The 27,687-nt window shown below is 34.6% G+C and overlaps 1 protein-coding gene across 6 annotated transcripts in view; it reads right to left on the bottom strand.

Moving 5' to 3' along the window:
• PAN3 (poly(A) specific ribonuclease subunit PAN3) overlaps positions 1 to 27,687 on the bottom strand; it is a 126,448-nt gene that overhangs the window by 73,798 nt on the left and 24,963 nt on the right. For 4 of the 6 annotated variants that reach the window (XM_032879971.1, XM_032879966.1, XM_032879967.1 and 1 more), the window contains exon 5: positions 13,491 to 13,652. The exons of the other annotated variants lie outside the window; for them this stretch is intronic. In XM_032879971.1, the coding sequence (XP_032735862.1) occupies positions 13,491 to 13,652 (162 nt within the window). The remainder of the gene's footprint in view (positions 1 to 13,490; positions 13,653 to 27,687) is intronic. 6 annotated transcript variants of the gene reach the window in all.

Raw genomic sequence — 27,687 nt, 5'->3', positions numbered from 1 at the left:
ACAAATGAAGTAATTTTCTGATGAAGTTTTCTAACTTAGGTTTAACATAATTTTATGTTTTTCTATTACATGATTCCATGGAAACTGTTGCTTTTAAAGTAAAATTCAGTATTTAATACTCTGCTGGACTCCACTTCAAAGAGAACACTTATTTAAGACCGCAATAAATGAGTCCCAGAAATTAAGGCACTAATTTAATAAATAGTGCAACAAAATAAAAAGTAACAACCATTAGTATGTTTTTAAAATTAAGTAGAAAATCAGGAAGTTTATATTAAATGAAAACAGAACACAAAGTCTTATGTAGTATTTCACTGCAAGTATGTCAAAAAGGTCTGTAAGAAGAAGTTGTCTTAAGGTGACATATGGCTTAGAAACCACTAATGCTTTTGAGTATTGTTCAGGTTTTTAAAAAATCACATAATAAACCCATAAAACCCATTAAATACCTTCCATGGTAAAGATCCTTAGAAAGAGCTCAACTTACTTTATTGTCTTAATGGCTTAAGTTGCTATCAATAACCTTCTTACTCTCTGAATGAAGCCTGACCTGCTAATTTTTTTCTTAACAGCTTTATTTAGATACAATTGACATATGAATAAGCCACACATATTTAAAATGTAAACTTTGATAACTCTGGTCACAGGCAGACAACCAAGAAACCATTACCCAAATCAAGATAACGAATATATCTATCATGCCAAAAAGTTGCCACAAGCTTCTTTTAAATCCCTCCTTCCCATTCCTCTCTACTCCCCTACTTTGGTCTTTTTTTTTTTTTTTAAAAGATTTTATTTATTTATTTATTTGACAGAGAGAGAGAGCACAAGCAGACAGAGAGGCAGGCAGAGAGAGGGGGAAGCGGGCTCACTGCCGAGCAGAGAACCCGATGCGGGGCTCGATCCCAGGACCCTGAGATCATGACCTGAGCCGAAGGCAGAGGCTTAACCCACTGAGCCACCCAGGTGCCCCGCCCTACTTTGGTCTTGAGGCAACCACAGATCAGCTTTCTGCCACCATAGATTAATCTGCATTTTCTAGAATAATATGAATGGATCTGACATACATATTTATATGCTGGTTTTTTCCTTAGCTTCTTTCATTTGGCAACATTAAGATTCATCCATGTCACTGCCTTCCAATACTGCATTCCTTTTTCACTGATTAACAGTCAATAACATCACTATACCACAACTTGTTTATCTTTTCATCCAATGGACAAAGGTTGTTTCCAGTTTTTGGCTATTAAAAACAAAGCTGCCAAGAACACTCGTGTACAAGTCTTCGTATGGATATATATTTAACACTGTTAAAAATTGGTAAGCTGTTTTACAAAGTGGTTGTATTATACTTTAATATGTTCACCAGCACACTATGGAGAGATCAAGATGCTCTAGGTACTCAGGAACGTGTGCTTTGGTCAGACTTTTATATTTGAGACTTTTTAATAGGTGTGTAGTATCTCAATGTGGTTTTATTTTGCATTTCCCAAATGACTTATTTGCCACTCTGTGTCTTCTATCATGAAATGTCTGTTCACACTTTTTGGCCATTGTTTTTGGATTTGTTTTTTATTGGAATTTTGACAGTTTGGGATAGAAGTCCTTTGTCAGTGTTCTCCTCAAGGATTTTGATGGATTCCTTTCTCACATTGAGGTCCTTCATCCATTTTGAGTCTATTTTCGTGTGTGGTGTAAGGAAATGATCCAATTTCATTTTTCTGCATGAGTCTCTGTCTCATATATTCATATTTTAACCCTGCTATTAAGTACATACACATTTAAGAATGGTACATCCATGCTCTTAAAGAACTGTTCCTTTATTTTTATTGAATAACTCTTTGTTCTCTAATATTCTCTGCTCTGAAACCTACTTTGAAGCATCAAATCAAGATATCTGTTCTACATCCTACATATTTCTCAGATTCAACTGTTTCTACATATGTCACCATCAGTGCCCTAGTCTACACCACCATCATCTGCTCTCAGGTTTACTGCAACATCATCCCAATGGACCAACTAGACTCCAATCTTACTCAACTCCAATCCTTCTTATATTTTTCAACCAGGGTTAAAGAGAGTAAGAGACAAAAACAGAAATAGAAAAGGAAGAAGAGGAGGAAAAAGAGGAAGGCGGGGGAGAAAGGAAGAGAAGGGGAAGTTTTGTTTAATGACTTACTGATGAAATCCAGTTAGATTGAACAGATCAAGTTTCCACTGTCCTTGACTGAATCAAGTAAATTTTTTTTTAAAAAAGGATATGAAATGTTGGTATATATCTTAGCCTTATCTACTTTTTTTCTAAAACTTACTCCAATCTACCATCTTTATGACTATTCTTCCTTCTTTGGAGTTAACAAGAGCCCAGCTGGGACTAATTCAAAAGATTTGTGTCCAAGGGGTGTGTGTGTCTGTCTGTCTGTCTGTCTGTCTCCTGGCAAGGGCAAAGAGCAGTGAATTACTTGAGTAGGTAAAAGAGGAGATACTGATAATGAGGGGAAAAGGCAGGAATTGGCAAGCATTGTGCCTTGATAAAATGATCTATAAAGGCATAAAAAGATGAGACACAAGGACAAACAACAGCCCTATTCAGAGCTATTTTTACCAGTGTTCAGTGTTCATAAGTAATATAGAATAAAGAGGAACAGGATGAAATGGAAAGAAGTCAAATGGCTAATGAGACCCTCCAAGTTCACATTTTTACAGGAATTTTTTGGAATTTAATGGGCTGTTATTTCCCCTTATTTCAAGTATATCCAAATATGGTCCATTTTAAATTTACTATCAAAACATACTCAACTTCTGGGCTATTCAGAAACTAACCTTTTTAAGACCAGCAAAATTTCACCTTATAAGCTAAAAGTTAACATCTAAAATACTACTACTGTGAAATCAATCTGTTTTCTGAAGCAATCTGGGCTCTCTGATAAACACACAAATACAGTAAATATGATTTCTAAATAAATCAGAATCAAATTTGTGAAGACTGTGGAAGAAAGTTAATTCCTAATGCTTCCAAGAGATACACTTCAATGTTGTCTTAAACAGAAGTTCTCCTATTTATAATTTGGCTATCTTTAGAGTGAAATAGTATCAGTACATCAGAACCTACAAGTAAAAATCTATTCAAAATAAGCTTCATATTATGATAGAGTTAAACAGAAAAACTTTCAGAAGCTCAGCAAAAATATATATATATATAACAACTTGAAACTATGGAAACATAAATTTCAAAAAAAAAAAGTACTCATTAGTCCATCCTTTATGAAGTTTGTCATAACTAGGTAATACCCTAAACACTGTTCTTGAGAGTAGTTTGATAATATGCATCAAAATAAAAAATAAGCTGACCTAGTACTCCCAACATCTAGGAACTAGAGCTAAAGAGAAAATAATGTATGTAGAAAAAATTAAGTTTTGCACATATTTTTTAAATGTATGATTTTTTTTAAAAAGGAAGTGACTAAAATATCTCTTGTTAGGGATTCAGTCATGTGTCATGTGGATTTTGATACCTATAATAGCGTGTAACCATTAAAAATCATGTGAACTGATTTATTTTTATTTACCATAGAAAGAAGTCCAGTGAGTAAAAATAAAATAGAAATTAGGCTGCAATACAGCAATGATACTAAATAGCTATCTCTGTAAAATGGTGTACTAATGCCTAAGAGAAAGGGAAGAAGGGGAAAGAGGGAAAATGTATGTGCACACAAGCATAAGATATGAAAGGATGTAACTAAAGACACTCACTAAAATGTTAACAGAGATGTCCTCTCTGGGTGGTGAGGAAACTGGAGACATTTTTGCTTCCTTCTTTGTACTTCCCTATAGTATCTGAATTTTTTTCCATTAAGTACATATACTTTTTACAAAAAAGTTGTAAGAAAGTTTAAGATTTGTTAATCACAAAGCCACTTACACAGTTCCCTTTTCTTTGCCTATCATCATCACCGAACAGCATGGTGTTACACAGGAATTCATGTAAAATATGCAGTATTTAAATTGACACCAACAGAATAAAAAAGCAAAATCTGTGTACAGTGGATAGAACACATTTTCAAACAAAAACCAGGTGAACTGCTTCTCCTTTTCCACTTGAAAGTTATTTATGTTGCCAGTTATCCAATAGCAGTAATCAGTAACAGTCACAGAAGCATTATCACCTAGCTCATTCTCAATATTCCTCTATCTATTTGCATGTCAATTATCTCAAGAAAGCTTAAAAAAAAAATACTCTCCCTAAAAAAAGCAAAACTATCCATTCAGGTCAGTTAATGAGTAATCCAGGACAATGAGACCATCACAGCATTCCAAAGAGGCAAGAATTACTACACAGCTATAACTATTTTCTGCATCTATGCAGTTTCTAACCATAGCTATAGAATAGTAAAACCTATTAGCCACATTGCACAGTAAGGGAGATTTACTTAGAGGCATTCTCTCCAACCAAGAACTCTGCCATATTCCGTTATAAGATTCAAGATATATTTAAGATTTTTTTAAAGATTTTTCCATAATGATATTTTTTGACATGAAACTATACCAAAGAAAGTTTTAAGAAGCTGCACAAAGCATTAAATTTCAGGACTACCACCAAGCCAAATATTTTTATCGCCAAATAATCACTAATCCAGGTTCATTCTTTCAATTATTTACATAGCTAATACATAGAAGATACTGTGCTAGGCACTGTGGAGAAGCAGCAGCTATAAAACACAGGCACTGTGTTCTAGAAGCTCACAGATGGGCATTTCACAGATATGATATACCCTGAACCTAATTCCACAATCCCAAGGGCTCAGAACACCTAGATATCAAAAAATATTAAGTAACTACAGTGTGCCATATACTGTTAACCTTTAAGACAAGTTAGATATGCATTAATTAGAGCAATTAAAGTGCTAGGGAAAAGTGAACAAATGCTTAATGCTGACTGATTAGGTCATAACTATATGCTCAAAATGAATCCTAAGAGACAAGTCTGTTGAATCAAGACAGAGAAAAGGGCAAAGCAAGCAAAGCAATGTTCAAACACAATGTTCAAAGGAAGAGGCAGAAAGAGCATGGTACTCTTCATGGTACTACAAATAGTTCAGTAGGTCTATAGCAGTTATCAGGAAAGAGATCAATAGGTACACCCTGAATACCTTCCTGAAGGATATGAATTTTATAATAATGACAAAGGTAAAAAACAAGATCAAATATCAGGTAGTGGTTTGAAAGTTAAGACCAGAAGCAGGATACTAGATAATAACAGTCTTACAATAATAACAATCCAGATAAGAAATGAAAGTGGACCTAAATTATAACTCAGTAATATTAAAAGTGAAGACAATTTCAAAGTAGCCCAATCAACAGCACCTGGTGGCCAAAGGATGTAACAAATAAGGAACATGGAGAAGTCAAGAAAAACTCACAACTGGGTGATACCATAATCACCACAGACAGCAGGCATATACAGACATGTGTGAATAAAACACATTTAAAGAAAAAGATGTGATGTTTGTTTTAGATAGAATGAATTTTCAAAGTCTTACACCACATAAATGAAGATGTTCTGAAGAAGTTAGTATTCAGAGAGAATGCAAAGGACTGAGGGGATGATAAAAACAAACAAACAAACAAACAAACAAAAACAACCCTGAAAGTCAGCTATGGATGGGGAGTAGCTGAAGTAATAAATATCTGCTGAGACCCCCGAGGAGCACCGTCTGGAATAAATGAGAAGGGAGTGAAGGACAGAGTTTGAGAGAATTCCTGAGGTCAAGGCAACAAACAAGAGGTCCTCAAAACAGACTAACAAAGAACAGCCTAAGAGATAAGTTCACAGAAAGAGGAATGGTCAGCAAGGTCAAACGCATTAGAGATCGAATAAGAACTGGTACTTTTGGTACTTAGGTGACCGTATCAAAAAGTTTCAACATAGTGGTGAAAGCGAATGGCAAACAATGGGAATTGAGGGATGAATTAAAGGTAAAAAAAGTAGCAACAATAAGTAGTAAGCATTTCTCAAATTTTACTGCAATTTCCCAAACATACTGATGCTAAAACATTTCTTCAGATAGCATTCCTTACTCCCACGGTCCCAGAGCAAAAGAAATTTAAACATTACATGTTCACAAGCTAGGAGGAAGAAATCACTGTTGAGGGAGACATTATATAAAACTGAAAAGGGATAAATAATAAATTTGTTAGAGGGAATAAAGACAGGTTCTGAAGCACATAATAAAGGAACAACTGTTTGTCTGAAACAGGAGGAAAAAGAGTAAGAAAAGTTATGAATGAAAATGCTGTCCACAGGTTGAAAGTTACCACATGAAGCAATTCATTCTCATGCCCTTCTCCCTCCAGTGAAGTACACAAGTCATTTACTCAAAAGTGACATGGAAGGGGTGAGTAGGTTTGAGGAGTGTTAAAGGCTTAGAATACCAGCTATAAAGGGAGAAAAGAAGTGGGCCTGAGGTCAGAAAGCAGTGCATACATACTAAAGCCGTTTTCGCTGCACCATAGTTCTAGAACTCTTCCAAAGTCCTGAGGAACACTGAGTAGATAGAGGGTTTAAGTTTCAACCTTAAAAAATTCCAAACCATTCCAGTCTAAAGCCCAAACCATCCTGTCTCCTAGGGCCTAACGTCTAGAAATCACCTGAATTAACACTAAAAATCAGAAAGTAACTAAAGATTGAGATATATCTGGTGAGTTTCAAAAACCTCCCTGGGATCTTAAAGTCACCAGTAACAAGCAACTAGAATTCACAGGAGAATTTGTGAGTCAAAAGATCTTAATGTGAGCTTTCTTCTAATTAAATACTCCTTACAAGAAATGCCATTTAATCAAACCACAAGGCGGGCAAATGCCATCAAATGAGATGCTGACAAGTATGAATCTCCTAATAAAGCCAACAGTCCAACCATTCTCATTCATTTACATCACTCCAGGGGTAAGCTAAAACAACATTAACACTATTGATTTATGATCTATAACCCATTATTTCCAAAAGTCTGAGACAAAATGAACAGAAATTTATTTAACATATCATTACTTCTAGGCAAATCTTAACCTGCAATACCCTGAGAAGTTCACAAAGCCATGCACCTCCCATCCTTTTATTCCAGCTGACACCTGATTTTTTTTGGGTGATGGACATTGGGGAGGGTATGTGCTATGGCGAGTACTGTGAAATGTGTAAGCCTGACAATTCACAGACTTGTATCCCTGGGGCAAATAATACATTATATGTTAATAAAAATAATTTTTTAAAAAAGACTTATTTATTTGAGAGAAGGAAAGAAAGAGAGCATGCGTGCAGGGGTAGGAGCATAGGGAGAAAAAAAGATCCACAAGCAGACTCTCTGCTGAGATCAGGGGCCAACACAGTGCTTGATGGAGATCACAGCTCCAGCCAAAATCAAGAGTCGGATGCTTAACTGACTGAACCATTCTAGCAGCCCTTAACACTAAGGTTTATGGGAAAGGTGAGAACACACTGTTATGCCTTTTTTTTTTTTAAGATTTTTTTTTTTTAATTTATTTGACAGAGATCACAAGTACGCAGAGAGGCAGGCAGAGAGAGAGGAGGAAGCAAGCGCACCACTGAGCAAAGAGCCCGATGTGGGGCTCGATCCCAGGACCCTGGGATCATGACCTGTGCCAAAAGCAGAGGCTTAACCCACTGAGCCACCTAGGTGCCCCTGTTATGCTTTTCTTAAAAAAAAAAAAAAAAAAAAAAGGCATTTTAAACAAATGTTTAAAATATTCAAGAGAGTTGGCATTAAAATGTGAGCCCCTAAAAGACAATTAATGTTACTGTCTCTTTCTCTCTATATGTATATAATACACACACCACGCCACATACATCTGAATATAACTGATGGCATCCTATGTAAATATAAACAGAGACCGAGTTTAGGAGTGAGATAAGGTGAAACTGACGGAATGGAAATTTATTTAGTATCTACTATGAGCTTGGAAATTTGAATCCTCACAATTCTGTAAGGTAAGTGCTATAATATTTCAATCCTAAACAATGGTATCTGAAGAACTATATAATCACAGAACAAATCAAAAATTTGGAAACTGACACATAGATTGGTCAGGCAGAGAAATGGATAAACAACCTAGGCAAAGACCAAAGAATGATAAAGAGAATTTACACTTAAGTAAAATAAAGTACTACTGATACGGAGTCTCGGGTGACCTTCCACCTACCATCTGCTTGGTGTTTGGGCTAAGATGATGAGAAAAATATAAAATGGAGAAGCCCTGTGACTTAACAACAATGTCAATAAGTAATTAAGACTTCTACCAGGATTAGAAGATTAGGAAATATCAAGAACACTTAAACAATGATAAACCTTCATGAGTTTAAAAAAAAAAAAAAAAAAGAAGAAGATTCTCTAACATTTAAAAAGAAATCACTATCCTCTGTTCTAAATCAGCTGTGATAATAAAACTAAGCAATAGTAATATGGTGGCTATAAATCCCAGAACAATTTTTAAACATAGAAAAGTACTGGAATAAATTACCACAAATTATATACACTGCCTAATAAAGGAAATTAAACAGTAACATTTAGAGACAGAATACATTAAGGGTACAAAAACAGTAATAAATACATGCTCAGTCTCAAATATTTACAGTCCAATGGGAAAAAGCAAACAGGTAAAGAAACAATATAAAACAATGAAATAACTCTTAAACCACACCAAGTATTACAGAAATAGTTAAAAAAAATTCTTTCAGGCAAGTATTTACAATGAAGGTAGTATTTGAATTAACTCTTAAAGGAAAAGGAGGAAAGGTGTTTTTTTTTTAGGCTCAGTTAACAACGTACCAAGATACAGAGATCTGACAATGTATTTCATATTATATGAGGTATGAAAGATTCCATTTGATTAGAATTTAGTATGTATGAACAGTTAGAGAGAGAGCCCTAGAAAGTAAAACACACCCAAAGGGATTTGACAAAAATTATACAGAAAATACCCTTAGGGTAGAAACTATGTCAATAGTGTTAAAAAAGGAAAGAAGAGGAAGATACTGCAGAATTTTAAGGAATAGGGATTAGAGGCAGACAACATAGTAGCAAAATCTCAGATTTAGAATTAAACAGGGCTGGGCTAGAATCCTAGCTCTACTGCTTATTAACAATAAGGTCTGGGCCACCTGGCTGGCTCAGTCAGTGGAGCGTGTGACTCTTGGCCTCAGAGTTATGAGTCTGAACCCCACAGTCGGTGTAGACATTACTTTAAAAATAAAATCTTAAAAAAAAAAAAAAAGCGGGGCGCCTGGGTGGCTCAGTGGGTTAAAGCCTCTGCCTTCGGCTCAGGTCATGATCTCAGGGTCCTGGGATCGAGCCCTGCATCGGGCTCTCTGCTCAGCAGGGAGCCTGCTTCCCTCTCTCTCTCTCTCTGCCTGCCTCTCTGCCTACTTGTGATCTCTCTCTCTGTCAAACAAATAAAATCTTAAAAAAAAAAAAAAGCTTTTCTAAATTGCAACTTATGCTATTTGTCAAAAGAGGATAATATGTCATTACTGTGGCAAAGCTTTAATATGATGGCAAATAAACTGTCCAACGTACTATCTTTCAATTAGTCGAAACTTCAAGTTTCCTTCTTATAATAAATGTAGAATGTAAGATGACAGGGGAGAAATTAAGATATGTAAGCCTCAGTGACTGGACTGGGAAGATGATAAAGTCATTAAAGAAGAACTACAAAAGAAACTGCAGATTTTGAAAATAGAAAAATGCCTGTTTTAGACAAGCCAAATTTGCAGTGACAGTGGGATACATATCAACATGCAAAGATATCAAAAAGCACAAAAAAATATGAGTCTTGAACTCAAAGACAACCCTAATAGAAATAAAATTTTAGGTCTTAGGCATACAAGGGAAAGCAAAGAATGAGTGAGCCAAGAACAGGAGCTCATGAGGAGCTAGGGGTAAAACAAAAAGTCATGACTGAAAAAAGGAAAGTTTCAAAAATAGTGAGGTGGCCAGCAGTTTTAAGCACTGGATAAAACACTCTATTTGGTAATTAAGGAGCTCTCTGACAAATTTTGAGAGCAATTTCAGCAAAAAATTTTTTTTAACATTTTTATGTATTTATTTGAGAAAGAGAGAAGAGAAATGAGCAGGGTGGGGGGAGGGCAGAGAGAGAGGGAGGAGAAGCAGGCTCCCTGCCGAACAAGGAGGCCTATATGGGGCTTGATCCCAAGACCCCGAGATCATGACTGTAGCCAAAGGAAGACCCTTAACTGACCAAACCACCCAGGTGTCCCAAATTTTTTTTTTAAAGATTTTATTTATTTATTTGACAGATAGAGATCACAAGTAGGCAGAGAGGCAGGCAGAGAGAGAGAGGGAAGCAGGCTCCCTGCTGAGCAGAGAGCCCGATGAGGGACTCGATCCCAGGACCCTGAGATCATGACCTGAGCCGAAGGCAGCGGCTTAACCCACTGAGCCACCCAGGCGCCCCCAGGTGTCCCAATTTTAGCAAAATTTTGATGACACCAAACTGCAGACACTGCAGGCATAAATGGGTGGTAAAGAAATCAGAGAAAAGAAAGAATCTATTCCAAGGGTCCTCAAGTGGGAACTCCACAAAGAGAATAATGGAAACCGGATGAACATTATCAATATTTCAAAGAGCCATATGAAAAATAAATTTAGCCTTCACTACACTATGAAAAACTAAGGAAAATAATAAATGCTTTTGATTCTTTAATTAGCATTTTTTATATATATATACACATGTATTTTTATATGTATGTTTTAAATGAAAGCATGAATCACTGTCTTACAAATGTGTAAACAGGCTCTCTCATATGAGATCCTTAATGGAAAATAAAAATATATATATATTAGTACCAAAAGGGGATCATGGGGCTCTTGAAGAAATCCAACACTGAAGAGAATAAATGCAATTATGAATGATTCATGTGGAAATCTTCAGAGAAAAGTTTCTGTTGCTCATTTTGGTATAAGGGTTTTGTTGGTTATCTTTTGTTTTCAAAAGTAGAAAAACTTCTAAAGATGTTAGCTTAACACTAAGAAATCAATGTAAAGAAATGTTTCCAGTTCCAGAAAGAAAGGTAATTAAAGGTCACTGAGAATCAGATGGAATCATGAGGAAAAAGGACTGACCTTAACCAATCCTGCTGTTATGCATAAGTTACAATCCATAGATATAAAATATGTATGCACTCTCATCCAAAAACAAGTTGTCCTACAGAAGTTCAGTTAACCAGTTAGATAATTAAGCTAACCACAGCTGTAGTTCAATAGAGGGTATATCACATAAAGATTAAGAGAATTTAAAGTCTGACAAACATGGGTTAAAATGTCTGCTCCTCTATTTACTACTACTATTTAACCTTAATGTTACTTAGCTTCTCTGAAGATGTTTCTTCATTTAATAGTAATATTCCTCTCATGAGCTATTAGAAAGACCAAAAGGGACAATATATGTAAAGAGCTTAGCACAGTGCCTGGCATAAGGTAACCATTTAAGAAACACAGCTATAATTACTAAAACAAAGTACAAATAAACATTTCTCTGACCTTAGGATTGAGAAGGCCTAAGATTTAAAAGAAAGGAAACAAATGAAACAGGAAAGATTAATAAATCCGGCTACTCATACTTTTTTACTCTATAAAATTTTTGTGGACAAATATGTTAAAAAGCATCATACAGAACTAAAAAAAAAAAAAAAGGTAAAGATTTGATTCACACGAATTGGTTTCCTTACACATCAAAAAGATAAAAACCCCAATTAAAAAAAAAAAAAAGGTACTGACATACTCCTTGCACTGCATAAACAACACCAGGTATCCACAGTTTAGGAATCCACAAACATAGTAATGGACAACAGATGGGCATTTTTCAATACTTCAACATGTGATGATACTGCAAGGTGATACTGTCCTTCCAGTATCAGACCAAGCAACTAAAGCATTCCTCATGTCCTTAAAGGAAAAGAACTAGCTGAAGTATAAAATAATAGTAGTAGTTGAAATAGGAGATTCAGATAACACAAATTCAATCTTTTGTACATTGAAAAGTTTATCTATTATAACCTGTTTTAATTAAAAATAAAACAATTTCTAGCATACATTCTTAAAGTAACCTAACGATTTTTCAAGCTGTGCTACACAGAGGTACCTCAAAAGCTGACAATAGGGTAAGACGGGCAGCTGTGGAAAGGCCAAGTGGATACACCCGTGCATTTATCACTGTTTTACCCCACAGCCTACAAGCACTTCCAGTTCCACTTTTAACAGTTCTTATACAGTTAGGGCCCCATTTATTCTGATTTTTTAAAACTGAAAAATAATTCTAACAATCCACATCAAATCTCTCTCCTACCAATCTAAAAAGACAAAAATTCAGTGAACTACACCGCTATTCATAATTGACATAGTCAAAACTTTCCAATGAAATTTTAAGTGTATCATGACGTGGACTCCTCTCCCCGTCCCCAGGCTTCCCTTACCTTTAGAAAATACTAGGAAAATTTCATTTGGGACAGAAACTATGTTTTGCAATATTTTTGGACTAACTCCTTTATTTTTGTGCCCAAGGCAATAAAGATATTGCTATGGTATTAATACTGAACAGACCAAAATATTGTGGAACCCCTTCGTAACACAAGGCTGGTGACAGAAATATAACCAAGTTGTTACCTTTGTTATAGCTTTTCTGTGTGTGGTACATGTGTGTGGGATTACAGACGTTTGGCTAGCAATATACATTAAAAATACCCATGTATTCAGAACATTTGGGAAAGAAAAATATTCTGCTTACATCTAAACTGAAATTTGGGTTAAGAGCTATATTATACCATTACCAATTTTTTTAAATGAGAATAATTAAACTCCAAATTAAAACTGAATCTAATTCAAATTATTTCATAGGTACCTCAGAATCTTATTCAAAAGACAATTTTTGAGTTACAAAATCCATTTTCATTATTCAGTATTGATAAGGGAGAGTCAAAGACTAAAATGTACGTGCCTATGACAACGTAATATTGAAGCTCATTTTAGAGCCAATACTTAACAAGTTTGTTTACATATAATTTTTATTTAGTAAAAAGTACAAAAAGTAAACATATGAAGCTTCCTGTTATTCAGAGTATAAATGAGGTTTCCCATAATAAATTTTATAATGATTTTTTAATATAGTACCCTGAATAACTTTGTGTATTAAGAATAACTGACCTCCTATCCGTTAACAAAATCCAAAAGGGAAAAACTAAATTTAGTATATTTTTAGAAAAGTAAACTATAAGCAGAGAAAGTTCAAAAAGTCACCAAAGTCATTTAGTTGGTTAACAAGCCACTAACCTTCCTTTGATTTAAAAAAAAAAAAATCACCTAAAGATATCAACTAAACCATTCGATCTCACACCCACCATCCCACCCAGACACAGAAAGCAACCAAGATATTCACTTTCAAAAAATGTCTAATAAAATTATTTTTACCTGTAAATTGTTTTCTGTGACTCTGTTCCACCAAACCATATTGATGGGTACTCCTGATTTACACCTGTCAGCAAGGCAGCCAATAGGGTTCTTTGCTTTTCGTGCCTTTGATCCCATCGGAACTAGCCTCTCCTCCAGCATCCCCAGGCGATACTTCCTTGGCTAGGAAAAAGAAGGAAAGAAACCAGGCCACTCCTAACATCCCCCACACTAATCTAAACTAACATAACTAACATACAGATGATACCAGGGATGGTGGAATAGGAAACAAGTAAAATTTCTAAGACACTCCCTCTAATGACCTTATCACCACCCACCATTTCCCAACCCCCTCCCCCAATACATACCTCCAAAATAACCCACAGTCCTAACAGGCTGAACAACATAGAGGTAAAAAGCAACAGATGTTTTAGAAGTATACATTATAATTTGATTTTATAAAACCTTAATGAATAGAAATTAACTTATCAGCAAAGTTAAATGCCTTGCAAATTTTTTTCCACTGGCACTTACCTATTCTCACTGCAATATGAAGAAATGCTTCAAAAGGCACCAAATACAGGTAAAAAAAATTCTCCAAACTATGTCTTTTTCTGTTCCCATTTTGCTATCTTATGTCCTGCTGAGGAACTACCTCCACTTAAAAGAAGCAGTTAATTCCTAAGGAATGGATTTTTAAAAGTTTTTTAAATTCTATGCACATTAGGCAAAAGTACAAGTCACTATGTCTTAAGTGGGCCTTCAACTTAAGGTATTAAATGAAATAAGCTCAAATTTTGTAAAAAAAAAATACACAACTTTAATGGGTGTTATGAGTATAGCAGTAATGTACACAGAGTGATATTAAATAGCTTGTCCAATAAAAGCATGAAGTCATTGGCAAACATTATAATAAAGTTAGTAAACAATCTTAGTAGTGGTTGGCAGGGCTTTTTTATATGTGAAAATTAATGATAGTTTCCACCACCTTACCTCTCTAATTTATAGCAAATTTGCAGTAAATTATATCTTTATAGGAATTTTTCCTATAAAGATAAAATATATTTATCTTTATAAAATAAAGATAAATATAAAAATAAAAATAAAAAATAAAATAAAATAAATAAAAAATAAAATAAAATATATTATATATATATATTAAAAAATATTAAAATAAAAAAATATATTTTTCCCTTTAAGGAATGCTAATCATTCTTGGGGAGATAGTTTAAGACCTGAAATAACTTATGTTTACTCACTGTTCTGTCATAAGTCTGCTAAAGCAAATAGTTAAAATTAACTTTCTTCAAAATAAGTGTCCTAGCCAGACAAACATATGAAATATATAAAATATAATTTTGACCACTAGAGAAAACTAATTTGAAGAAAACACTTGATTTCTAAATTTCAAAATGACCGTGCAAACAATGCCTATGAAATCATTCTATGCAAAGTAGACACTAACTACAGAAATGGGCCTCTGCTAGTAGTCTTTGACTTAAGAGGAAAAAAAAAATTAAACTTGCATAAGAAAGGTAACTAAACTACCTACCATCCCAATAATTACAGCAGTGGATAAAGTTCCATGAGGCTAAAATATTTCCATCTCCATGCACTCTTGTGCCAATTCAATTACTCTTTATGTCTACATCACAAGCAACTTTTGTGGATGAAAATAAATATGTACCCATCAGAACAATATTATAAATGAAAGAATTTTAAAGCAAGTTATTTCTAGTAATATTGCTCACAACTACAAGGCTTTGATACACAGCAAAAATACTACACCTTTATTAAGCTTTCACTAATTTAAATTTTATATTTTAGAAAATGTCTGGGCTAAACAATATCTTAACTATTAGAAAAGTTCCAACACATCAAAGAGTATTTATTTAAACAAAATAACCTATCAAATAGGATTACTACAAGGGCACCTAAATTTCAATCATATATTTGAAAGCAAGTAGATTATGGTGTTAAATGGTCTTCTTATTCAGATCCTTCACAAATGCAGACCTGCTTTGAACTGGATATTACAATAGCACAATTTATCTTCTTATAGCAGTGCACTAAGCAACGCAGAAAAAAAGTATTTAAATAAATCCACTGTAGCATTCTCCCTCCCCAACAGCTCATTTTTCCAAAGAAGAATTCACTACTCTCTCTCCACCCCAACCCTCAAAAACTTATAATTAGCCTAATGCCTTCCCTCTTAGGTGGAAGAGATCCCCAAACATGTGCCATTATAGATTTAACTTTCTTTGATAACTAGCCAGAGATTAAAATCTAATCTAAAAGTACAACCTTCTATGTGATACTGAATGAAAAGACCTAAGATATCAATACCATTTAAATTACCATCATAAGCAATGGAAGGCAAAATGACATCTGAAAAGGGATAGCAGCAATAGAAAACATGAAGGTGAGGCAAAGATTACATATTACTGCACGAGACATAAATTAGAGTAAAATCTCAACTGTAAACTAATTTCCAAACTACCCTATTATTTATCCCTTGAAGAAAAAAAAAATGTATGTTCAACTAAACATCTAAGAGACTACTTTGTATCAGGAACTGTTCTAAATATGTTAAATAAAACACATACCTTTCCCTCAAAGAGAATATAATGTAGTAGGAAACAAAGTCATGCAAACAGAACATACTGTGATATAAAGAATGCATATATAATTAAGGTACCATAGGGCAGAGACAAAGAGTTCACAGAGCAGGCGAATGCAACTCGGAAGAAGGAATAAGTGCACCTAGATGGAGGAAGCAGGTGGGAGAGAGAGGTACTGTAGGCTTGGAAAAACATGTATGTAGAGGCACTGTGGTGTTAGGTGAAAACCTCAAGTATTCAGTCGGCCCTTTAGAGAGGGCTACCCTTGAAGAGCAAAAAGATGAGTCTTCAAAGCAATGAAAAAACTGTTCTATAGCCTACACCAAGGACTTCAGACTTCATTCCATGGGCAATGGGAAACTCTTAAAAGCTTCTGAATGAAAATTAAAGTGGAAACAGGCAGACAAATTTGTGGACTCTGACAATTTGTGACTCTAACCTAATCGAGGTTAGAGTTTCTCAACTCTATAAGCACTACAGACTTTCGATAATTCTTTGTCATGGAGGCAGTTCTGTGCACTGTAGCATGTTTGGCAGCATCCCTGACCTTTAACCTCTAGATGCCAGAAGCACCACAGTCCCAGATGTGACAACCAAATACATCTTCAACGTCATGGGGAAACAAAACTGCTCCCATTTCAGAATCACTGGTGTAGGTGAAGGATGTGAACTCAAGGGAACTGAAATGGGAACAGACCTAATAAAGACTGGTTGGGGAGAGAATTGCTAGGTTAATGACAACTATAGGTGATTGAAAGTGGGGGCTAAGGAAATCAGAGAAGTCAAATAGAAGATGAAGAAATAAAAGGGACAAACAAAATTTTATGGAAAATGTTCACCCCTAAAGTTATTACCCTAAAATTCTTGAGATCTTTAAAATCCAAACCCTCTACTCCAGAGCAAACAAAAGCAACATCCCTCTTCCCTTTTCCTTAGCTTCTAGTAATCCTTTCCTAGACCAATCTTGAGAATGTGAGAGTTAAAAAAAACAAGTATGTCCTCTTGTTGATCCTCTATTCTTGATAGCCTTGCCCCTCTATGGAATTCCACTTATGGAATGCAAGCATTTGTAAATGTCCTGTCCTATCGGTAAATAACCAGCTTTTGTACCCCACCTCCTAGTAAGTCAATATTGTACATCAAAATTCCCAATCTCTTTTTATTCCTGTAGAAAATATACAGCAGGGCCTGAAACTGTTCCTCCCTATCTCCCCCTTCCTCCCCTCTAGTTACAAAATTTTTACTTTAAGTCTCAAGATTTACTCTAAGAGTGAATTTTTATCATTCTTCACAAAATCTAAATAAACAGTACAATAAGATGAAAATAGTTTTACCCTTTATACTGAGCATTTAAAAAATAAAACAAGTTAGACCTGAACAAAAGTATTCAAGGATCCTTCCGTATTTAAGCATAATGAACCCATGAATCTTCTCAAGATGTTACTAAAATAAAGATTCTGATTCAGTGGGTCTAGAGTGAAGCCTGAGACTCTACATTTCTAAAAGGTTCCCAAGACTGCTAGTACTGCTTATCTGGTGACCACACTTTGAGTAGTGAAGTTCCAGAGAATGTCACAGCAATAACCTAGATAAGAAACAACTACTGGTCCAGACAGAAACTGAAGCCACTCCCTGATATAAAGAGAGAGAAATTCAGTAGTTCAACATCCCAAATCCATAAAGCTTGACCCAGATACTTAGAGCCTTCAAAACCTTTAAGACCATTACACATGCAGCCCCCAGAGCCCTGGCTCTTCAAAATTTCTTGCCCTGGTTCATAAAAGCCATTTCCAATGGTTTAGGTCTAAAGGAAGTCCACCTTCATTCCTTACAACTGAGGTAAGTCTCTATGTCGAAAATAGAACAAACAGTAAAAGCTAATTTTTAGGACTGTTTGAGTTCAAAACTCTAAATGTATGCACATTTTTTCACATATTCATTCAGTCAACATTTCAGCATAAGGTTCTATGCCCTTCTTCCTAGAAATACAAAGCTAAGATGTATTCTCTTCTGAAATTTCAGTCAAGCCAAAGAAAAATCTATAAATACCATGCTTGTAATAGAAAATGTAGTTAAAGCTACCAAGTAACAGACCAATTTTTCAGTGCACAATTCTTTTGGTACAACTGCAAAACAACATTTCATATTACCAGCCATATGTAGTTATATGTCATCTAATTAGTAATAAACTAGAAATCAAATTGTTATCCTAGTACAAAAAGTTTCCAATACCCTGAAATTTAAAAACTCTTTTTGGACATCAAAAACACAATTGTGCTTTCACCCTTTATACTCTGAAACAATGAATGATGATTTAAAGTTACTCTGAAACAATGAATGATGATTTAAAGTTACTGTGAATGACATTTTTGGATGATTTTCATTTTATTAGTCAAAACTGCTCCATATACTTAAAAACAGTGGTACATATATATGAATTATCTTCTTTCAGATAATGCTTAACAGTTACATAAATTCATTACCTTTTGCTATAGTAACTCAGCAACCCACCTCCTGCCACTCTTGATGGTCTTGGGTCCACTAATAGAAACCTCTGGTCTAGAATCTACTACATACTCATTTGAAAATAAACCTGCATTTCTTTTATAACCTCTTCTAACTCACAATGGTCTTCCCTCAATTAAATGCCTTGGCATTTTAGCATATTTATGAGAACTAAATATGAGACTGTAATTCCATTCATTCAGTGGTTAATCTGAAGTCACTGGGAAAAAACAGACCCCAAACAATAAAACCACTTGAATTTTTAAATCAAATAAATTAATTTTCATATAATCATCAAGATAGGGAACGATACCTCTACCTAATTTGTTACCTGGATCTTAAAGGCTCCTATACCTAATTAATTTAAAGCAGTAAATCCAGACCTACAAGTCACTGTAGCGTGGGCTCTAATCATTTTCTACATGGGTAAAAGACTTAAAAAGTCAGAAACAGAGCAAGCCAGCTGCAAAGATTATATTGTATTTTGTCTTGTCAATTAATTATTAATTATGGGCTTTTTGTGAAAACATATTAGACTCCTTAAGTTTTCATTGTTCAAATAAAAACAAGAGTAGGATGCAATAGACAAATCAGTCTATCGAGAAACAGGCTCACTGTTAAGACTCAGGGGCAGGTAAACATCTGTAAATGAAAAAGAACTTTTAATTTGTGGAATCAATGCACAGGATGACAGGATGAAAACAGAAGATGCTGCTAAGTAAAAACTGATCTAAATGATATCAAATAAAGCAAAAAAGGATTTACATACACATGCAAACACATTTTTAAGCTCTATTATGAATCAGTCCCCCAATATTATCTGCATAAATTTAAGAAAGCCTACAAAGTATACATTACTTTTGTCCTTAAAACCTCAATATTACAATGGAGTTCTACTCCAACAAAATCAAGATCAGTTGGAATACTCTTGCTAAGCAAGGCCATATTGAATTTCGAAAGAACTAGAACACCAAACTGCAACTTCTTTCATTCTTTTGCTTTAGAATGGAACTAGAATATAAAATGTAAATAAATAAAATACCATGACAAAAAATTATTTTAAGTGAACGTGAGTAAAGTTGTTTTTTTAAGTCATGAAACTTATTTCCACAACAAATGATCAACTGTAACAATTTTAAGTTTTTATAATGTGTTTCAGTACCTTATCAAAACCAAAGATCGTGCTAAAATGCCTATTCGCTTGTTAGCAAAAGCTTCCCTTTTTATGTATATGTGTACCCTTGGTTAAATTCAATCTTAAAATGTAACAGAGGATCTTCAGATCTGCTAAATAATATATATACTTGGTATTACTATTATACTCTAATATACCCTGCTATAATTGAACTTAAAGTAAGGTAGTGGTTAATCAAAAGTAAATCTCACACCCATTCAGAAACAGATAAACACATTTTAAAACTACAGAATCATAAGCAGTCAAGACTGGAACTCCCATTTAATAAGCACAGGGCACTATGCCAAGCACTTTATACCCATTATGGTATTAATCATCATAATTCTGTGAGACTGGCACAATTGTAGAACCAACTTTACAGATGAGAAAAGTGAGGCTTAGAAGAAGTTAAAATAACTTGCCTATAATCTCACAACTAATACAATGTCAGGCCCTGGAGTTTGTACTCTTACATGATACTCTGCCTCCAATCTGAAGAAAGCTGTTCCATATTCTATAACACTCCTAAACATATTTCACTTTACATTATACTAGCTAATCCTAAAATGACCAAATACCAATTTCTAAATGAATCAATCTCTCTTTGAATCTAACTGGCATAGATGGTTATCAATAAGAAACAAGAGCTACAGAGGCTCCATTCAAAGAAATAAAATTAAGCAGCTCCCTGTCCCCATCTTCAAAATGCATGGGGAAAAAAAATACTGGGAATTAAACAGAGTTGGAGAAATTACACAGTTTGGGTTATATTTAGCTAAAACTTCGGCTAGCATGTTTGTGATAAGAATTCTAAACTCACCTTTACTAATTCATTACTGACCCTTACTTCATAGGAAAACAGAGACAGCCACCAGTAATGCCAAGCTATTAAAATCAGCTACTCCACTTTGTAAATACAATGATCAGAGAAAAGTAAAAAGCCAACCACACAATCTCAGAGTGAGCTACTAGTCCCTAAATCCAAGTAGTATATGCACCATCGTTTATCAAGCGGTCATTAAGCAAGCCAAAATGCCCAAAGCTAAAACAAAATAAGGACTATACAATTACATATTGTACAAAAAAGGCATGCTGCTTCATTCAGTTCACACGTTTAAATATGGTTAAATATCAAACACCAAACCACCACACATCTCTTAAAAAAAAACAAAACCCTCTAAAACAAAGATCTGCCATGAGATCTTTTATAATCAGTCAATAGAACAAATTCCTTACAATCATAAATTTGAAGATTCTTTCTTGACCCAAGAAAAGCCAAGTGGTCACTACACACAAAGTACCAATTAAACTAAAATACACAAAGTAGTACAAGGCTGAACTCCTGATTTGTTACAACAAAATTTAATCTGTTCTTTCCAAAGCATATCTCTATCTCAACACAATCTTGGAAATCCAGCCTGGAGTACTTTTTATTTAGTAGGAAAACAAAATTAACTCTTTCAAAGTTGAGCCCTTTTCTCTAGGAGCTATCATATTTCTAAGCAAGTTTGAACCTAATGTTACTTGCACAGCATTTCAAAGAAAAGAAAAGATTAAGATTGAGGTAAAAGCAATAGAAAGAAAGTGAAATTTAAACTTGACAATTAAAATGCAGAGAAGATTGAGAACATATTCATTTGCTAAGGGAAGTTAATTACTATCGATCATTAGCAATAAAAATGACAGGAGATTCAAATTACATGAAAACATTGATAGTCCCTTCAATTAAAAATCACTGACTCAGCAAATAGAGAATTATCATGTTATTTTAACAAAATGAGCTTAATATTTTGTTCTTTTTAAATGTACTTAATAAGAGACCATCAGAGTAAGTGTGGCATTTCAAAAGTGACAGCATAAATCTGTTATGAAATTCAAGACCAAAACAAAATGGGGAGAAGAATTGAAACATCTCATAGAAGAGGTTTAAATCTCTAACACACACAGAGCTTTCAATGAATTTAAAAATAGCCAAATAGAAAAATGAGCAAAAGACATTAAAGAAACACCAATAGCCAATTAATATAAATGAGAAGTTCAACAGCACCAGAAATTAAATTTAAACAATGAGGGGGTTTTTTGCCTTCTACAATGACAGAGATGTGAAATCCTTTCACATCTCTGTGTTTTCAAGGCTCTAGGAAAATCACCATCTATGAATAGGAATATAAACATGTGCAACATTTCTAAAAAGTTAAGTCAAATATCAAAAGTTTAATTGTATACTCTTTCCCTAGAAACTCTGCTTATGGAAATTTTTACTGAAATAATCACATAAATGGAAAAAGAAACAAGCATAAGGTCAATGCTTTATTCCTCTCTTGCATATTACCAGTAGCCTGTTTCCACTACCTGTTTCTCACTGTATCTAAGACTCATTTTATCTCATATTGCCCTAAAGACTTTTTGTTTTCTCTGAAATGTAAATAATTATCTATATCAATCTACATAAATTACTTGATCTCCCAAAATTTCCATTTCCCAAATAATCTCTCTCAAAGACCTGTTGGGGAGATTAAGTAATATAAAACATTGATTTATGAAAGAATTACTTAAATTCACCATATTACCTGGAACAGATACAGAAAATCATTATCGATACAAATAAAATCAAGTTTCTATCCGTCTGCCAGTACATCATAAGAACTCTCCAGATAGCTTTTCACCAAATTTGAAGCACATGTTTGAGAAGTTAACAGCTATGTGAGGAGGAAGCAAAAAAGAAATGTTGGAGGAGGAGAGGCCTGAGCACCTCAAAGAAAAGAGACATCCTCAGAGGAGCTATAAGAGAACTACTTCTCCAGGGGGCAGTTCTAACACAGCCTGATCCAGAGAGGGCAGCAACAGGTGTTTATTTATTTAACAACAGTTAACAATTTCCAAATAAGGCTAGAAAGGTCTGGCTAATACCATGTATTACTACAATGAGAACCACCATTTACTGGGCATTTCTACCCAGGAAATACATTTCATTTAGTCCTCGTAACAACTCCACACAGTAGGCACAAGGTATTGTTATTATTCTCATCTTGTGAACGAAGAAAGAAAGGTTTAACTAAGCTTAAAGACACAATGATAATCAGTGAAGAAATGGAGATTCAGACTCTTGGCATCCAACTCCAAAACCTAAAACTTTAACCATTATTCAATACCGCTAGATTATTATTATTCCTACTGTTTGAGAGAAATAAAAATTCACGAAGGGGCTCTGAGCAAGCTATAAACAATAACCATGGGTGCTTCTCTGCCTATAGGAATCTGGACTCCAACGACTCAACCAATTCCCATATGGACCCATATGTTAGCTCTAAATCTACAACCTTACTACATCTGGTTTAAGTTGGGATAGTACACCTTCCCACAGCACGGCAAGTGGAGAAGAATGGAGGCTCAGCCTACTCCAGTGAAAGAAGAACAGCTCTGTTTAATTTGTAATTCTAAACACAATTTTACATAGAAACATGACTTGCACAATACTCATAGGTAAATGATACTGATGTGGCTGACCTGCAAATCTAAACACTAAGTAAAACAGTATTTGAGAACAGATACAAAAAAGTTCAAACACTGTGGTTTTACAAGTTTAGTTTTATATTGCAATTTCCATTAAGATTTCAGTTATTGTTTACTATCTTCTCCATTTTCTCCTCACTTTTTATTTTTCCTGAGATCAATACTTGACTTGATGTTCCAAAATAAACCTAACCATCAGAAGAATTAAGGATTTACAATCCAAATTGTCTCTGCCATAATTCTATTTTTTTTTTAATTTATTATTTGACAGAGAGAGACACAGTGAGAGAGGGAACACAAGCAGAGGAAGTGGGACATGGAGAAGCAGCCTTCCCACAGCAGGGTGCCCGACGCGGGGTTGGAACCCGATGCGGACTCGATCCCAGGACCCTGGGATCATGACCTGAGCCGAAGGCTGACGCCCAACGACTGAGCCACCCAGGTGCCCCGGCCATAATTCTATTAATTTCTCCAAATTTAGTTTAGCTTTCTCCAGAAAAGAACCCTACCATAAATACTCTCCACATTCCTTGTTACTCCATATTTTGTTCTCAAAAGTAGAAACAGTGTGAAAGTCATCTTTTGAAGACACGACAACCAAATTGTTATAAGAAAAAACTTAAATATCAAATTAATCAGAAAATACAATACATATCACCAGTAAATTTTGTAATAAAGATGACTGAAAGAGGAATGTATAATCTTGAGGTAGAACACAGTGGGAAGGAGGTTCCAAATTGAGATAAAACATGGAAGGAAGCAGAGAAAGTTTAACTAAATTAAACTTTAGTTAGTGAACTTTGACCTCAAGCAGAATAATCTAGAACTGAACCTCTAAAACCTACATCTCCTCACAAATAAACCAACAGCAAATAAGCCAAACCCCTTGGTCCCACCTGGTTCCACTTCCTTCATCCTAACAGTTTTAAAATCGAGAACAGAAGAAATAAACAGGATACATCACAAATCTTTGTCCCCTAAGTCTAAAGACTTTAACTTGTTATTAAAATGTTAAAAACTTACTAAAGTGAAAATCTGTTATCCCAATACTAGAAATGGAGTGCAAATGTCCAGGTAAAGCTGCATATTGACTGAAACATCACAGTAAAGTATAACTAAAACAAGAAATATAAATGACAGGCACCAGAGCCTTTTTGCTTTAATGGGGGTAGTGGGCAGGAGGTGGGGGGTGAGGGTTGCTGAATAGGAAAAGGACTCTTGATGGCTTAAAAAAGAAGACAAAGAGAGGCTAAGAAAGGTATACAAGAGAAAGCCAGTAATGCCAAATACAAATTTTGAGGGCTTCTCACTCTGCTTAGGACATGTCTCAATCATTTGTGGTCGCCCTGCATAAAAATTCACAGCATAGCAAGAATATCTACTGGGATGTCATAGTACTGATTCACTTCATTTATACATATCTGTATTTCAACACCTAACTTTGTTATAAAGATACTTTCTTCCCAAAGGATCCTTACCCAAAACTGTACTGTTCTCTAGATCACAGCTGTGATTCAGGATGACTCTCACCTCTTTTTCTCCCAGGCCAGTTCACAGCATCATCTATTTTGCTGTTAAGGTTTCCTCACGTATTACTCTCAAATGTATTAGCTCTCATTTTCATCAAAACTCCATCTCCAGCATTTTGGGGGACTTAACTCTCCTACAGAGTACACAGCTATGATTTAATTTCTTCTACCGCCACTCTTGGCCAACAATAATTTTACACATTTTCAAACACTGGTTACTTTCCCTATCTATAATATTAACATTATCTAATGTAGAAAAAAAAATCAGTGCTTCTCAAACATCAGTTGTGAAATACCATGAATATTCAATAATAATTTCCTAAATATTGTGGTTGTATATTTTATAAAGTAAAAGTGAGTTATTAGAAAAATAAGCACATATTTGGATGCTGCAGTATCAAATTATCAAATTATTATAGACATTTCTAAAAATTTACTTTCAGTATTTTAACTTACCTCCCTACACACAGGTCACAAATACTTGAGGGACTAGCCCCGATCCCTGCACATGAGCAATACTGCCCTAATGCATATCTTCTCAGTATACAACTTTTCAGGAAGTTTGTCACACATCTAGCAACAATAAAGCAACCCAGACAAACGGCTATGAACCTGTTTAATACTGTTTTTCACATCCCACATTTTACTTCAACCAGTTCCTATAGATGCAAGGTCCTCAGTCATCATCTCTTAGCTCATCTATGATACAGAGAATCTAAAAAGTTGCTGATGATCCTAACTCTCTACTTGTAATCAAGCAAGACCTTCTCAGTATTTGCCTCAACATATTCCTCTCTTCCTCAACTTCAAAAAACCCCAACTCAAAACATCTTTTCACCATAAATGCTTCTACATCTAGAGAATTCTCTGGTATTTAGCAATCATCATATTTAAATTAATACTAATTAATATGCTGTAAGTACATTCATGTATTGCCTCTTCAACTAGACTTGAGAGGGCAGTAAAAACATCAATACTCTTTCAATTTTCCACATAGCACATAGTAAGTCTGCTTACAGTAAAAACAGTAGACTGATCGGATCCCAATAACTCATATACTCTCCAGGCAAAGTGTAGTAATATCACCAAATGAGATTTCCAGAAAATAACTTAGCTATGAAATAGTAGTAGGTATGGCCTATCTGTTCTCCAATATCATTATGAAATAAAATGTCTCTAAGTAATCATGACAGCCTGCTTAGATTAACCTAGAATTATATTTACCTAAATTTGAGTTACTTCCACTAAAACTGCATCATGAAACAGACTTAAGCATTACTACAACAAAAGAAAGTCTGCAGATGCCTTCAATTCACAACATGGAGCATGCAACACTTATGGTAAGAGTTTTTCTAACACAAAGAAATTCAAAACGTTAATTCAACCATTAACAATTTTAAAACATATGCAACCTGTACCAAACATAGTAACTATATAGTCCACTACTGGGAAAAAAAAAATCTTATGTCCCTTCATATTATTTTAAATGTAAATGGCAAGAAAATACGGCCCTTCAAAGATATACTATGTGAACCTGAATTTCTAAGTAGAGATTAATACATAGGTCCTTTCAGTTTAGAGAGACACTGAGTTTTAAGATTAAAGACACTGAGATTTAAGATTAAAGATACCATAGGCATTATCCAGGCCATGTTCATCATTTCATTACAACCCAGGAAGTTGCACCAAGGTCACAAAGCTAGAGGACCTCAAAAGTTTCAAAATAGTGCTCATTTCACCATATTAATCTGCTTCCATTCCAAATACTGAGGTCACATTGGTAATAACATTTCCATTTACCACTTTCTTTTACTAAAATGAATTTTAAAAGAACAGGCACTATATATCCTCCTTTTTCCAGTCTCCAGAGATTGCTACTATTTTCTCAAAAACAAATGTGAGTAGCTCTAACTCATATATTTCAACTTAAAGGTATAGTCCACTAAACCTTCATGTTAGGAACACTTTTTAAGTGTTTATCTGCCATTCTAGTTTTACTTTCTACTCATAGATTGGAAAAGCAATTTATCACAATTAACTGATTAATTAAAAAGGGGACCCCCTAAGACTACTTAAGGGCTTTATATTTTTCCTTACACCAAATAGCTCCAGATAATTTGATTTCTAGCTTGTATCTGCTTTTCGGCATTTCAGTTTCCTTCCATATTGACTGGCTTTGCCTACTGTCACTTCCCACTACTGCCAATGAGTCAATTCTATTCCCCTTCTACTATAAGGATTCAGAAACTACATATTCCAATTTATGAGAATAGCATGTAAAGCAAGAGTAAATGTGTTCTTGATGATAGCCCATTAGTAAGTCTATAAAATCAAGCCCACACATTTTCATTTATCATTAAAAGCATTCAGTAATTATCTCCTTGATCTTTCGTTTCAAAATGGAAATAATAGTAGGTACATAAGGTACTGATGTCATTTATATCTTATCCCATGATTCTTGAGAATATCTAGGCTTCTTCAATTTCATTTTATACTACCCTCTGATCAGGTAACTTCCTAAAAGCATCTTAAACTTGCATCAATTTCCTAAAATATTCTTTATATGAGGGGGGAGGGTCTTTCTTCCATTACTTAGGAAACTGAAATTAGTTATAACACTGCAGTAATTTCCACCAAGATTTACAACCTCCTGAACATCTTTAGGGGCTACTAATCCCAACTAAAACTACCACCTTCTCCAGATCATTATTACTATTGACATAATGATTCTCATTAAGACTCAAAGGCTTCAAACTTCTATTAGAACTTCATTTCTCCTTGTCACAGAACTAGTCCCTATAAAATACTTCAAAATCTATGCATGGCCTATCAACCTCAATGCCAAATAAAATTAAATTTCTAACATGAAGAGATTT

The sequence above is a fragment of the Lontra canadensis genome, unplaced genomic scaffold (assembly GCF_010015895.1).
Source record: "Lontra canadensis isolate GAN:19392208 unplaced genomic scaffold, GSC_riverotter_1.0 scaffold67, whole genome shotgun sequence".
In the NCBI taxonomy this organism is placed as follows: Eukaryota; Metazoa; Chordata; class Mammalia; order Carnivora; family Mustelidae; genus Lontra; species Lontra canadensis.
The sequence above is the reverse complement of the archived record's forward strand: the minus strand, read 5'-3'. Positions and strand labels throughout refer to the sequence as shown.